This window comes from Alexandromys fortis, unplaced genomic scaffold, assembly GCF_014885135.2.
Source record: "Alexandromys fortis isolate MF-2015 unplaced genomic scaffold, M_Fortis_MF-2015_v1.1 scaffold_27, whole genome shotgun sequence".
NCBI classification, from domain to species: domain Eukaryota; kingdom Metazoa; phylum Chordata; class Mammalia; order Rodentia; family Cricetidae; genus Alexandromys; species Alexandromys fortis.
Window position 1 is genome coordinate 1,292,047 of NW_026067952.1, and position 14,727 is coordinate 1,306,773.

The window sequence follows — 14,727 nt, forward strand, 5'->3', positions numbered from 1 at the left end:
ATCTGGTGGGCCCACTGCAGAATTCAAGATGCACATGGTTCAAATTCAAGAATTCTTCCCTCCCCTGGAAAGTGGTGTGCTGATCAGTATTCCTGACAATCGTCTGTGTTTTCAAAAAGGAGAGAAGTGGGGCTGTGGCTCAGTAAACAGAGTGCCTGTCCGGCATGCACAATGCCTCAGGTTGCATCCCTAGTACTGTGTCCCAAACCAGGTGTGGTGGTGCATGTCTGTAATCCAGCACTTGGGAAAGTGGAAGCAGCAAGATCAGAAGTTGAAGGTCATCCTTAGGTATGAACTGGGTTTGAGGCTAGCCTGGGGTATCTGGGACCTTCTTTTAGAAAAAAGGAGGGGGACAGGTAGATGATGACGGTGCTTCTTTGGAAGATGAGAGTGGCCATATGGTGTGTTATTAATAACCGTGCTGACACAGCAGGCCTGACCTGGGGTTGACTCTACAAACCCTGGCTTGTTGTCTTTACCCTGGAACAGAGGAATCAGCTCATCTAAGTGGGGAGCAATCGAGGAAGAGAAGGCACGCCAATTAAAGTGCTGTAGCTACAGATCAAGGATACTGCCCTTAATTAACTTAAGAAACAAAGACATTTAAAAAATTATAATACAAAAGGTTCAGAGACGGCACTTCTGTAGTTCATTAATTCAGGAAGTCAGCGACACTGAAGATAACAATTTCTTTCCCATCCGTCTTCTTGCATCTGACCCATTGCACATTCAGCAATGTCCTTCCTCGTGGTCTCAAGAGGGCTGCCATACCTCCAGCCATCATGTCCTCACCCAATTAGAATAGCTCATAGTCAAGGTAGGACTGGGCAGCAGTCTAAGCACTTTGGATCTCACAAGCATTTTAATCCATGCAACAGCTCTGTGAGGTAAGAGACTCCTATTGGCCCAGATCGGAACCTTGAAGCTCCAAGATGTTAAGACATTTGCACAAAGTCACTCAGGAAGTAGTAGTGCTGGGCTTTGGACCCAGGTAGCTGATCTCTAGATCAAGCACCCCCAAAGGCTAGGAAAGAAAGCAGGTATGAATGGAGGCAGTAGGCATTTCCCTTCTTCCTCCAACAAGTGTTTGCACTAATAGGATTTGACAGAGCATGGCACCCTGATTTACTCTGAAATTCGTTGGTCGTCATGTGGCAAAACTTTCCATGGAGAGAGGCAACAGCCTTGTCTACTCATGCCATAGGGAGCCCATGACAGACCAAAGTATGGAAACCATCAAAGTCCAATTTGGTGAACCAATGAATTTTACAGGGGTCACTTACAGGAGCAAAAATGACTCAAACACATCACCAGAGTCCACCCCAGCATGGGTGACAGCTCACAAAGCTGGGGACCTGTAGCACACTGCACTGCCTGCCGGCAGTCCACAGGCTACAGAGCATCCTTTCTAGGTGCCTTGGTTGTCTAAACCTCTTCTTTGGAGCTCAGCTGGTTTTGCTTCTTCCAGACAGTGGATTTGGTCTCAGTCTTCGTACTTGTCTCCTCTGAGAGTCTTCTTTGCAGTTCAGCTTCAGTTTGTCTTGAGGGACTCTCTCAGTTTTTAATCCTGGGGCAGGGAGGGGCCTAGTGAACCTGGTGGGTTTCAGGAACTTCCTGAAGCTATTTGGAGTTGTTTGCCTTGAAGTTTAAAGAGCTTCTCTTTATGGAAACTGCCATATAACAGTGATGATCCTTTTACATCTTGAAGGAGATTTCCCAGGGACACCTGTGTCCATCAGGAAGGCTTCTCTGGAGCAGTTTCTACCGAGACGAAGGGAGTAGCCTAACCTAACCGTATGACTCTCTGGGACAGAGTCAAGCTTTAGCCTGAAGCAGGGAAGCTGAGTCTACGTGACCGGCATGGAACTGAGAGTGGTACAGCTGTCTCTCCAGTTCCCAGGGCAGAGAGACCTCTCCTCCTCTCTTCAGAACACTGTTTAAAGATGAGTGGGAAAGATTTCCACTTATCCCGCCCAACATCACACTTAGGAAATGACCAGTCCTAGTTCAGAAACCCGTGAATTCACTCCTGGTCTATTTGGGATGGGGTACAAGGCTCAGCCCTGGTTTTGCTTTTTCCTTAAAATTTATTATCATTTTTTTGTGTGTGTTTGTGTGTATGTGTGTGTGTGTGCGAGAAAGAGAGAGAAAATATAAATGTGCCTGTGGAGACCAGGCCACATGGGATTTGGTTTTCTTCCTTCTACCTTTCTGTGGGTTCTGGGGATCAAACTCAGGTAGTCAGGCTTGGTGGCAAGCACCATTGCCTTTTGAGCTGTTTCCTCAGTTCCTGATTTTCTTTGCTTGTTCCTAGAGAGCCCCAATTGTTAATTATCATTTCAATTTTCTATCATCCCTATATCCAAAGAGTCTGGAATGTTAAGTTGGGAGTGTAGCCCCCAGCCCCTGGGTCTGAGAGTTGTTTCAGTCTGGACTCCAAATCCCACAGAGTATTTAAGTGAATTCCCAAAAGAGGATAATGTGGTCCCTTTTTCTTTCTCCTGGTTCCCCCTCGGGGCCACTGAGAGTGCAGGACTCCCATTAAACCTGGATATTTCTTAATTTGGCTTGTTTTGATTTGGCCAGCTGAATTTGGCTGGCTCATGATGTTGTTGTCAGCCAAGGAGCAATGATTTCAAGTCAGGGGCCACTAAACTCAGAAAGGTGCTGTGTCTCCCTAAGGACAGAAACAGTGCTATGCCAGGAAAGTTCCGGGACAAGAGGCTAATGGCCTTTCAGTGACCGTGACGCATACCCGATGGGCTTACCAGTTCACAGCCGCACACCCAGGATACCTTGCTCATCCACGGCCCACATCAAATGTCACAGTGCCCAAGGCCCCAAAGGAACAGGGCCATGTATGGTAGCAGCTACCAGACTCTCCTCTATTCTAGGACAAACCGTAGTTTTACTCCATCTCTAGGCATCTTGAAGGGGACTAAAAAGGCAATAATGGTCCTGCCCGAGGTGATGACAGTCCAGAGGGGCTATTATATGAAACAGGGACTGAGTCCACAGGAGACAATAGATCTGTGACCAGGTAGGATTGAACCTCGTTTAGGCAAGGGCTAGTCAAGAGGGCAGTTGACACACACAGGATTAATTACAAACGGAGGTAGACTTTCTAGGCAGTTACAAACAATTCCCAGGGATTACGGCCCAGCCTTGTTCTGGTCCCTAAGAGCTAGTCTTATTGTTCTTCCCATTGTATGGAGGTAAACCGAGGAGCTTTAAGCGGGGGTGGGGGAGGTGGATACCAACCAAGGTCACCAGTGAGGGGCTGCCCTTTGTCGATACACACTTTGCTGTAAGAGGAGTGAGCAGGTTAGATGAGCTCACGTTAGATTGCAACATCAAGGTCACACACAAAGCTGGTAGCGGAGTCCTCACGGCCTCATCTCGGGTGGGACACGGGCTACACCCTGCACCGGTCACATGAGTGGGCACCTTTGCTGGGGATGGGTGATCCGAGAGAGCAGGCGCAGAGATCCGACAGAAAGAGAAACAGAAGAACTGAAAAAGATGCAGCCAGGGTTTTTCTTCCAAGGTCGCCTCAGGCCCAGGATACAGGCGGCTGGGCGGCAGGACGTCGAAGGGTTCTTCCGGGCGTCCCCCGAAGCGCGCGGTGGTCGCTAGTTCGGTCCCCAGGGGCGTTCCCTACGCGTGGGTGCCGCGAGGACTCGGAGCTGCTTATTGGGTCTTGGCCTTTACTCAGCAGAACTACGACTCGGGTTAGTCAGGGCGACGAGTCTACAGCCCCGAACTCTGTGCGGCGCGCGCGCGAACCTGCTCTTGTCCGACACTCCCTGGCAGCTGTGTTGAAGCTCCGCCCAGTCCCCACTAGGACCCGCCCAGACCCCCCCATTACCTCCCCTACCTCAACCACATCCATTCTCCATTAGTTCCCGCCCAGGTCGCCCCCCCCAAAAGTCCCACCCCTGCCCAGTCAGTCCATTTTTATCAGGCCCCGCCCACTCCACGAAAGACTCCGCCCACCCCATACTCTCTAGCAAAGCCCCGCCTCCACTCCGCCCTCCCGCCCCTGGGCTCCGCCCAGGCCCCGCCCCCGCTCCGCCTGCCCCGGGCCCGCTGAGCGGCGCCTGTCCGGGATGCGGAGCCCGGACGCCTGAGCCGCGGCGCGACATCGGCGCGGGAAGTTCGGGCGCCGCGAGGCGATGGAGGCGCCCGGCAGTGGTGGCGGCGACGGCGGCGGGGACCCAGGCGGGGACGGTGCGCAGCCGGACGCCCGCGGCCCCGGCTCCGGGCCGTGCGCGGCCGCCCGCGAGTCGGAGCGGCAGCTGCGCCTCCGTCTGTGCGTGCTCAACGAGATTCTGGGCACCGAGCGCGACTACGTGGGCACCTTGCGCTTCCTACAGTCGGTGAGCTCCCGCCACCTGTGGCCGGCCGGCCCGCGCCGCGCTTTTGTCTGTGGTTCCCCGCCTTGCGCATAGTTTGAAAATGGTTACATCCGCGCGGCCGCTGCCCGGGGCCCCGTTGGGGGTCGGTGTGGGGAGAAGCAGGGACAGGGCCCCCGCGCACCCTCGGCTGTACCGGGGACCTCTGGGCTTCGCAGCCGTGCCCCCAGCTCGAATTACACAGTCACAGCTTTAGACTGCAAAACAGCATCCGAGTGCGCCCTTGTACCACGCACCTTACACGGTTCTCAGCAGGCTGAGCCGTTATCGGGCTCATCAGTACCGCGCATATATTTTCCGATCTTTAAGACGAGGGAAGAGTTCGGCTCCAGGGAGGTCGAGTCCCTTACTCTGGATTGCACAGCTTGACTAAGTGGGATTGGATGCAGGGTGGTGACCTAGGGCAGCCCCTCGGGTGCTTTAAACTCGGGTGCTTAGCTGCTCTTGAGTCTCCAGTGAGAATGAGGAAGGGGCCACTTCCCTACCCTCCTAGGAAGTGAGAAAACTGGAGGGGGGTGGGATGGGCTGGTCTTGGAGACCTGCGGGCTTTAATCTCGGTACCTCCTGCTGGGGCCGCTTTAACTCCGGTCTTAACCCCGCTTCAGGAAGGGACTGTGTGTGTGTGTGTGTGTGTGTGTGTGTGTGTGTGTGAGAGAGAGAGAGAGAGAGAGAGAGAGAGAGAGAGAGAGAGAGAGAGAGAGGAGAGACCCCTGAAAGGAGCATTGAGAGAGAGAGGGAGAGAGGGGAGAGACCCCTGAAAGGGGCATTCTGGGGTTCCCAGTGGCTTGAGGGCGCAGGGGAGTCTGTGTGAGGTCGAGGGTTCCCACTTAGGGAGGAGGGAATATCAAGGAGGGGGGAGGAGCTGTGTAGAGGTATTGAAAGCCATTTGGCCCAAGGATCCTTCTGGAAAGGCCTGTGAGAATAACACAGGGTTGGCTTTCTTTCCCATCTCTTCCTTTCTCACAGCTCTCCGGCTTGAAGCTGGCAGTTTCTAAATGAGTGCTGTAGCCACTCTGGCATTGCTGAGCAGTGACAGATTCTAGGGAACTCCTCACTTCCCCCTCAGCAGTGGCTTAGCTTCTCAGCCTTAAAAAGAAACAGGAAATGTAAACCAGTTTTTATATTAAAGGGGTGTGTGTGTGGGGGGGAGATACACACTCCCCATGTTCGCCCCTGGCCATTGTGCTGGGTTAACTGTGGTTTTAAACTGTCCCCATGAAGAGTCTGGGGAAGCTAGGATAATGGAAATTGATCGGAGTCCACATTCTTAGAATTAAAGAAACCAAAAGAAGTTTCTCGGGCTTTCGTGCCATCCTCAGGACACCTGTTTGTCGTTTGTGGACAGTGTTTTTGCTTGGGTGTGACAGGGTATTCTGGGACGGACTTGGTGTTTCTTGGGGCGCTCCTGCCACCTATGCTGATCTCAGTTTCCCCACCTGTACAAGAGTGGGAGTCCCCAGGCTGCTTTTGTGCCTTGCCCTTACTTGAGTCTCCAAGCTAATGCCAGAAGCAGAGGGCTGATTGTGTAACCTGAGTAGCCTGCCTTGCTCTGGGAGCCCAGGAGGCTACCTCTGGCCTCTGGGGAATGGCCCTCAGGCAACCCAAGGCCATTTAGTCCTGGAAGCCTGGAGTGAGAGCTGCATGCTCCTTGTCACCCCGCTTTCCTTCACGCACCAGCACAGAGGGGCTGGCAGCCTCCTGGGGTTCTCCCCGCCCCAACTTGTTAGCTTTTGTACACCCTGACAGGGGTTCCCTGGACTCCTGGCTCTCTGGGAGGGGCCAGTCTAGTCTACAGTGGCAAAATGGGCACTTTAAAAAGTCTAGAGCAAGAGCTGGCCAGATGGCTCAGTGAGTTAAAGGCACTTGCCCCTAAGTCTGAGGACCTGAATTTGATCCCCGAGACCCCACCATGACATACATATCCTTCCCCCAAATGTATAAATGAGTAAATAGATAATATAATATAAAAAGATCCAGAGCTCCAAATTCGGAATCAGATTGCTTGGTGTGAGGTCTTTGGATCGGTGGCTTTAGGCATGTTGGATTGAAATCTTCAGTCCTTTATTCCCTTGTAAAATGGGAGAGAATAGATTTTGTTCTGTGGGCTTTTTAGGGTAGGTAAATTGTGTAACTACTTAGAGCCCTCCGAGCAGTGCCTGCAGACAGTTAACTATGCAAATATCAACTGAAATTATGAGTTATAATTATGTGGTAATTACTCTTACAGGTGGGTAGGGTAGTAGGGCTGGAGAACAAGGTGGATCACAGGAGGCTGCCTGGAGGAAGTGAGGTCTGAGTCTGCAGAAGCCTGGGGGACTTGCAACGAGTTTCCTTTTGACCTTTGAACTCTAGCAAAGGAAACCACTGGCTCTGTTCTGTTCCCATTCTGGGGCTTTGGGGCTCTTTAGTGTGTCCACTCTGGATTTGGGCTGCACCTAGGCCGTGGGCTGTATCCTTCCTTGTCTCCACAAGGTCCTAGGAGCTCTTTCTAGAGAATCAGAAAGAAACAGGGTGTTTCGTGGAGATGTTGGCACAATCTCAGGTCACTTCGGAGGTTGAGTGACTATGCAGGGATGGACAAAAGGCTTTGTGGCACAGAATGGGATCTTGACTTGGAACCTTTGAGGTCCTGAGCTGTCTTGGGCAGTGCTGGTGGGGACAGTAACAAGGTGTCGTCTTGTAGGAGCTGACCCTTGTTGTTTACTGTGCAGCATTTTGCAAGAGGCAGCCAATTAACCTACCCCGAGAAAGGTGCTGTTGGTTCCCCACTGACAGATGAGGAAACTGAGGTGGCAGGTTGAAGTGAGCTTCCTGGTGGCCCATGTCCTTTGTGCTAGCTTTGTTGATGGTGCAAAGGTTGAGTGTGGGGCTCTAGAGCGAGACGAACTTGTACCGTGCCTCAGTTTCTACATCTTTACTGTTTGACAGGGGTTTCATGAAACTTGAATGGGCCTGAAGTTAACTTCTACTGCATGACACACAGTAGGTGGTTGGAGACCCGATGATGGTGTTTGGGGCGAGGGTCCATGGAGTCTCTTCCCTAAAGGAAGAGGCTGAGTGAGTTTTTCACCATATTTTTGGTTGTTGGCTAGAGTCCTGGCATAATGGACAGAGAACCCTGGTGGGACCCGTCAACTTTGACCTGGGGACTCCCCTTGGCTGAGGACAGAGACCTGTTATTTCCTGGTACCCAGAAGATCTTCTCAGAACCACCCTAGCTGGGGTCTTTGAAAGGAACAAGGACTATGGGCACAGAGCTCCCAGAATGCATCTAGTGGTTCTGCTTTTTTTGCGGGGTGGGGGGGAGGAGACCAAAGATTTTCTCTCTGGAGTCTGCTCACCAAAACAAGAAATTGTGGTTTGCACAGTCACTCTGTGTTCCTAGCTCTGCCCCAGGGAGAAGGCCTGGGGTGCAGGGCACACTAGAGTCTGCAGCTATCCAGTCAGGATGACTAACTCCATGGCTTTGGGCATCTTCACGTGCTTGTGTCTGGAAAAGTAGGGAGCTGAGAAGTGTGGGCAGAGCAGGTCTGCTTTGGGGATGTAAGCAGTAATCATGGGGCTAGGGAGATGGCTCCATGGATAAAGCACTTGCCTTGCAAATGTGAGGACCAGGGTTCAGATCTCTAGAACCCACATAAAAGGTAGGCAGATGTGACTGTCCATCCGTAATCTTGGCACTTGGAAGGTGGAGCTGGGACCCTTAGGGCAACGGGGCTAGCTAGTGGGAGAGCCGTGGGTCTAGCTGGAGACCCTGCCTCAATATATAAGGGGGAGAGTGACCAAGGAAGACAACTGCCTTCAACTTTGGGTCTCCATAGTCATATGCACACATGTGCATGCTCATACATGCATATATGTGCACCTGCACACATGTGAACATGCATTTGTACAGGCACAGCACAGGGAGCCTGAACCAAACAGAAGCCAATGAAATCCTTCAAAAATTTGTTTAGAAACATATTACATTTGTTTATTTGTGTGTGTGTGTGTGTGTGTGTGTGTATGTGTGTGTGTATATATGCCACAGTGCATGTGTGAAAGTCAGGATAGTGTGAGGCGGTCAGGTTTCTCCCCTATCATGTGAGTTCCAGGGATCAAACTCAGGTCTTCAGTCCTGGAAGCCTGTCTTACCAGCCCCCCAACTTCAATTTATTTATTTGTTTTTGAGGTAATACCTCACGTAGCCCAAGCTGACAGCAGACCTGACGTGCAGTGGAGGATGACCTTGTGTTATGTGATAAAACTTTGCTTGGGGAGACGAAACACACTCTTTTACACTCCCAGATAGGAAACCCACGACAGACCGAAGTATGGATACCACCAAGCCCAGCTTAGTGAACCAATGAGTTTTATTGGGGTTACTTACAGGAATATGGGTGAGGGGTCACTTACAGGATCAGGAATGACTCAAAGACAGCCATATCACCAAAGTCCACCCCAGCATGGGTGACAGCTCACCAAGCTGGGAACCTGGAGCATACCGCACAGCCTGCAGGCAGATTAACAGGCTGGAGAGCGCCCTTTCCAGATGCCCCTGTTGGTCTACATCTCTTCCAGGCAGCTCAGCTGGTCCCTTCTTCCAGGCAGCTCAGCTGGTCCCTTCTTCCAGGTAGCTGGTCCAGCAGGGAGTTTCAGGGAGTTTCTTGAAGCTACTTTGTTTTGTTGTTTGCCTCCCTGCTTAGGGAGCTAGCCTGCAAGATGGAATGTTTTGATTTTGGAGACAGTGACACAACACTCCGCCCCTTCTCCCTGTCTTCCTTCCTTCCTACACCCCCTTTCCCCCAGTGATCCCTGAGCCTTGGAAGGTGTCCATCTATGACTAAGAAGTAGGCCACCATGCCACAGTAACAGTCCCTTGCTCCTAGGAGCTTCATTGGTGGTTATGAGTTGAGACTGATAATACATGATCTGTGGGTGTAAACGCCCATATTTAGAAGGCAGGTTTAACAGGCACATCATATCCATCAGTAAAACCATAGAAGTTGCTCCCCCATTGCGACTTAGGTTTAGACTAAGCCCCTAAATCCCAGGTTTTTGTCTTGGCTTACAGTACCAGATGTGAATGAACTCTTTCTTGTGCGGTGAGCCTTAAATCCAACTGCATGGTTCTGGTTGGTTTCACTCACGATAGCTGAACCACTGTTGCACAAGCAGGTGCATTCTGCCTGGCATGTCAGAATTTTAGCATGCAGGGTCCATAGCCAAGCAGGAATGATGGTGACAGTCCTCCACCAGCCGTCTGCAGTCAAAGCATGCACGTGGGGAGTCCTTAGCCATAGGGTCTTACATCTACGTTTGACATACAATCAACAATAGCAGCAATAGCCTTTATATTTTGTGGGGCCTCAGGAGCTTCCCTGACTAAGAACTCAGGGAGGTAGCCCACCCCTGGGACTAGGGCTTTCATTTAGTCACTTCATGGCCTCTGAAAGTGTCCTTTAGAGTTATTTTTCTTTAATTAGCCCAGCCCCAGTAGGATTGCAGGATAGGTGGAAGTACCACTGGCTTTCCAAATCTGCAAAACACTCAGAGGCTACCATTATGTCATCTGTAGAACAAAACCCTTTTCCAGATGATGGACAGGACAAGGCAACATCCCCAGCCACCAACCCATAACAAACTGGGGTTACAAAGATTTTGGTGAAGCACTTTGGGAGTCTGCTGTCACCTGTTCCTATGGTCAGGTGACCCCAGAGATTCACAGCTAAGAAGATACTAAAGCCTAACGTAAACACGGTCTAATATAGCACGGAAAGGTTCCATTCATTTGTATCAATTGCTTTCTCCACAGATCAGGATTGGGTACAGGACATGGATAGGAGGCACTAACCTAATTAGCTCCCTGTAACCCTTAGGTCATTCTCTCTGAGCTGTTACATTTCCATATCCTGGAGTTCTTCCTCAGAGCCTACATTCCTCCACACCCAATAAACTCAGTGGGCCTGACTTAATTTGCTCAGACTTACTCAGGACCAAGAGGCCCTGCTCTCCCCTGCTGCACTTGCTGGCTCTCAGGGTGAGAGCTGCCCTGAGTTGGCCACGTGCATGTTGTTGTATCTTGCTACTCCATCCACCATATCTGGTGGTTGGGGGAGTTCCTGACTGGGAAGCCATCTCCACCACTAGCATGACCTTTTGCTGGAGGTGACTGTACCCTCCTTAGTCTGGGGGGATGATTACCCACTTCTGGGCCAGGCTTGATTGTCTTCACTTGTTCTGGTCTATCACAGATGTCCTCCGGTGAGTATGAATCTTGCCACATTTGTCTTCCAGTAACCCAGACAGACCTCTGTCTGCTTTACTTTTTTTTTACTACATTGCTCTCTCAGTTTAAAAACTCTCTTTTCATTATGGCATAAGCCACTGAGATCTGCCAGAGCCTTTCTTTATAAAGATCTTGCCCCATCAATGGACTCAGCAAAGACACTAAAGCCCACACCAGTTCCTGCTGGATCAGTCTCTTCTCTAACTCCTCTGTGAACACAGCTTTCTGGCCCAGTGAGCTGGGGTTCAAGCATGGCCCCTCTCCCCCAACCTGAGACAGGGTTTCTCTGTATAGCCCTGGCTGTCCTAGAACTCTGTAATCCAGGCTGTCTTTGACATCAGACATCTGCCTGCCTCTGCCTCTCGAGTGTTGGGAGTAAAGGCGTGAGTCACCATGTCCTGGCTTACAATTCCCCTTATTCCTAGTTCCCTCAGTAGCATGCCCCTCCTCTATGGTTCTGCAGTTCATGGTATTTATGGAGACCTTAGGTGGAGATAACCAAGTGTTCCTAAAGACACTCAAGGACTGATTTCCCTCTTAGTGTCTTAGGTTATGCAGCCTTTGCCTTAAGGAGGGATAGCAAGTTCCACTGCAGCCAGACTGATCCTGTGCATGCCCAGGTCCCACAGCCTCACAAGCCAGGCTGAAACAGGCTCTCCCTCTGCGTGTTTAAAAGGCTGCCGTACATCCGGCCGGCTAAGTGCTGAATGCTTTCTGATCACATTGGCTTACACTGGATCCTGGTTAACACACACATCTGCCTGCTGGATTACAGATTTCCCATTTTCTGATCACACTGGCTTGCATTGGATCATGGTTAATATACACATCTGCATGCTGGATTACAGATTTCCCCTTTTTCTACTGAAGCTTGGACTTGAGGGGTATGTTTTATTGCTTTTACCAACTCCCATTCTCTTGTTTATCTAAGTCAGCTGTCAAATCAGAGGCTAACATGGCTAGCCACATCTCCCTTTCTTGTTGCAATTGCTCCTTTACACAGACACCCTTCTTCTGCTTAGGTGCCTTTTCGGCTTCAGATGCATTTTTTTACTCCATACGATAGAGGCCAGGCAACCTCTGCCACCTCTTGCCAACAGTCTCAATTCTTGTATGCTAATCCCAAAGATGGCAAGATTTCCTCTAAACTGTGTTCAGGTCATCCCATGTTCACGTGGTAGACCCCACTCCTCCCATACCTCATACATGAAGACTGCCATCCCAGGATTGCTCCCACAGACACCCCTAACCTGATGGCTTGGCCTGAGTTGCCTGTCTCACTCACGAGAACCCTGCAAACTGTTGTCATAGCATAGAGGCACACTCTCACACATACAGGAAAGGACAACTCTCTCGGAATTTTCTCTGAGGATGCTCCCTCTTAGGCTGCCTCAGTCTCGGTTGTATGCCTCGATACCCGTAGCCAGGACTATACACTCAGCCCTCCCCAACTCGTCTTTGGGTCTGTCATGTCCCTGTTTGGGCACCAATTACGTTGTGTGATAAAATGTTTTCCTGGGGAGATAAAAAACACTCATCTACTCACCCCACGTAGAGAACTCAAAATAGACCAAAGCACGGATACCACCAAAGCCCAGCTTGGTGAACCAATGAGTTTTCTTGAGGTTACTTGCAGGAATATGGATGGTTGCTTACATGAGCAGGAATGCCTCAAAGACAGCTGTATCACCCAAGCCCGCCCCAGCATGGGTGACGGCTCATGACCCTGGGAACCTGGAGCAGACTGCATAGCCTGCAGGCAGCTCCACAGGTTGGGGAGTGCCCTTTCCAGGTGCCTCGGTTGGTCTAAAGCTCTTTCAAGCAGCTGGGCTGGTCCAGAGTCTTCACTGCTTCTGGTTTTGCTTTTTCTGGCAGGATGGAGCCTAGTGAATCTGGTGAGCTTCAGGGACTTCTTGAAGCTCCTGTTTTGTTGATTCTCTGCTTAAGAAGCTTCCCTGAAAGGTTTTAATCTTGGAGGAGACTCTTATACAATTTTTGGTCCTCTTGTTTTCCCTTCTAAGTGCTGAGGTTACAGGCATTTGCCTGTATACACAACCCATGTATATATTGCTGGGATTGAACTCGGGACGTCTTGTATGCCAGGCAAATACTCTACCCACTGAGTTGTTTAATTGCTTGTAGTATTGGAAATGCAACCCAAGGCCTTGCGTATGCTAAGCAAGCATTCTACCACTGAACTGTATCTCTGGCCCCAGTGAGAACCCCGTGGTGATAACATCTCAGATGTCAAGGTTCTGTGGCCCCATTTCTATGTTTTTGCAAGCAGAGTCCTGAACATTGACTGCGTTTCTCAGCATGCAGGTATTTATGAGATGCCTGCTATGATCCAGACTATGAGCCAGGCCCTGGGAATGCAGACTCCAACAGGGCACATGTGGCACTTGTCTCTCGGAGGATGGCTGCACCTGTGAATGAACGGTTTTTGCTCAGATATAGGAAGCTCATTCATCATTATCCTTACACTCTCCCTGGTAGCCTTGGATCCCGTCACATCAGGAGAGATGAATGGTCCTGGTGTTTTTGGCCTGGGAGACCTTAGGCAGGAGTAGAGAGAGTATTCCCTTGATCAGGCCAAGGAGCAGGCCCTACTGGGCTGTCTTCCTCACTCAGGTGCTTTCCTCAGAAGGCTGTCTTTGGAGCAGTGGAGCCTAGCCAGCATCAACAGCCATTTGTTGATTGCTTTTGGTTTTCCTGGAAGATAGTTCTCAGGTAGAATCCTAACAGAGGGTACTTACCTAAGCCAGTATGTAGTGTCTCCTAGCCACTGAGCCAGGGTAGAACAGACCCTCTCCCTGGTCTTTAGAAGTCTGCCAGGTGGAGAGCAAGCTGAGGATCATGGGCTGAGTCTTTTGTTTACAGGTGAGATGCTATGATCTCTGTGAGGGGCAGTTCCCTGACGTTAGCCATGGTTCTATCCGCAGATCCCTGGGGACTGTCAAACCCAGAACCAAGGTCCCGGAGGAGCCAGCTGCTGAGAGGGCACTCTGTGTTGGTGTTCCGCTTAGTGGGGGCTACCATGTACATTGGGGAACAATTGCCAGTGTCATCTGTCACCAGTTAGATGCCAGAACAGTTTCTGCCCCATAGGACTATCAGGAAAGCCTCAGAAGTTGCCAGACGTCCCATGAGGGTGAAGCAAACAGAGTTTCCTGATAAGAACCCCTGGGCTGGTGGGCCCTTTCTGGCTTCTAGCTTATGGTTCCAACCTTTGGGTGTTCACTTAACCCTACACCTCTGTTCGCCATCTGTGAAGTGTGGCTGCTTGGAGCCATTCCGGATTCCTTCTTGCACTGCATGACGTGATCTGATCTGGAGAAGGTGCCCCGTGCTCTGGATTCATACTGGTGGCTGCAGACTCTGTTGTCCCCTTTGGAGAGGAAGGACCTCAAGCCTCCCTGTGCCCGAGCTGGGGAAGTTTAGTGTGCTTTCTCTACTCTTTCAAGGGCGGCTGGGCTCCTCCTTTGTCTTGTGGTCGGGCGCTCAATCTGAGTCTTTCGGTGGCCTAGTTCCTTCCCCAATGTGGAGCTGACAATGATCCCTTGACTCTGGGCCAGGGGAGGCCAGGCTGGTGTAGGTCGTGGGCCTCTGGGACCTGGGTAGTCAGTCTTCTATCTATCTGCTCAAGGGAACAGTGTGGAGGACAAGGTGGCTGCTTCTGCTGAGAGCTTTTATTCCCATTTGGTCAGTGGACATAAGTACCTACTAAGTTGCACCGAGAGCTTTCATTCATGAATTCACTTCCCATTTGGTCAGCGGACACAGAGTACCTACTAGGTTCCAAGTATTGTGTTCTTTCTTGGTATATGACTAGGATGTGATGAACGGGTCCCTACCTCACAGAGTCCTCACAGAAAGAGAGCACTTGAAAATGACCAGTTGTTATAAGAGTGACAACAGGATGCCCTACTGTGCGCCAGGCACTCCAGGGTCGTCTCTGACCCTTTGCACACACTCAGCTTCTGTAGATAGCACCATAGCTGCCGTGCATATGAGGAAAGGAAGGCCCAGAGAGGTTTGAGAAGG

The 14,727-nt window shown here is 50.8% G+C and overlaps 1 protein-coding gene and 1 long non-coding RNA gene across 2 annotated transcripts in view; one reads left to right on the forward strand and one right to left on the reverse strand.

The window, feature by feature from the left end:
• The first annotated feature begins 4,101 nt into the window (after positions 1–4,101).
• The window catches only part of Prex1 (phosphatidylinositol-3,4,5-trisphosphate dependent Rac exchange factor 1), a 149,321-nt gene continuing 138,695 nt past the window's right edge, over positions 4,102–14,727 (forward strand). The window contains exon 1 of the mRNA XM_050151083.1: positions 4,102–4,379. Coding sequence (XP_050007040.1) covers positions 4,176–4,379 — 204 coding nt within the window. The 5' untranslated portion in view covers positions 4,102–4,175. The remainder of the gene's footprint in view (positions 4,380–14,727) is intronic.
• On the reverse strand, positions 8,973–13,555 carry LOC126507009 (uncharacterized). Its single transcript, XR_007593396.1, has 3 exons — positions 13,440–13,555; positions 9,472–9,657; positions 8,973–9,109 (listed from the first exon to the last, which is right to left on the reverse strand). It is a non-coding gene; the product is annotated as an uncharacterized lncRNA (long non-coding RNA).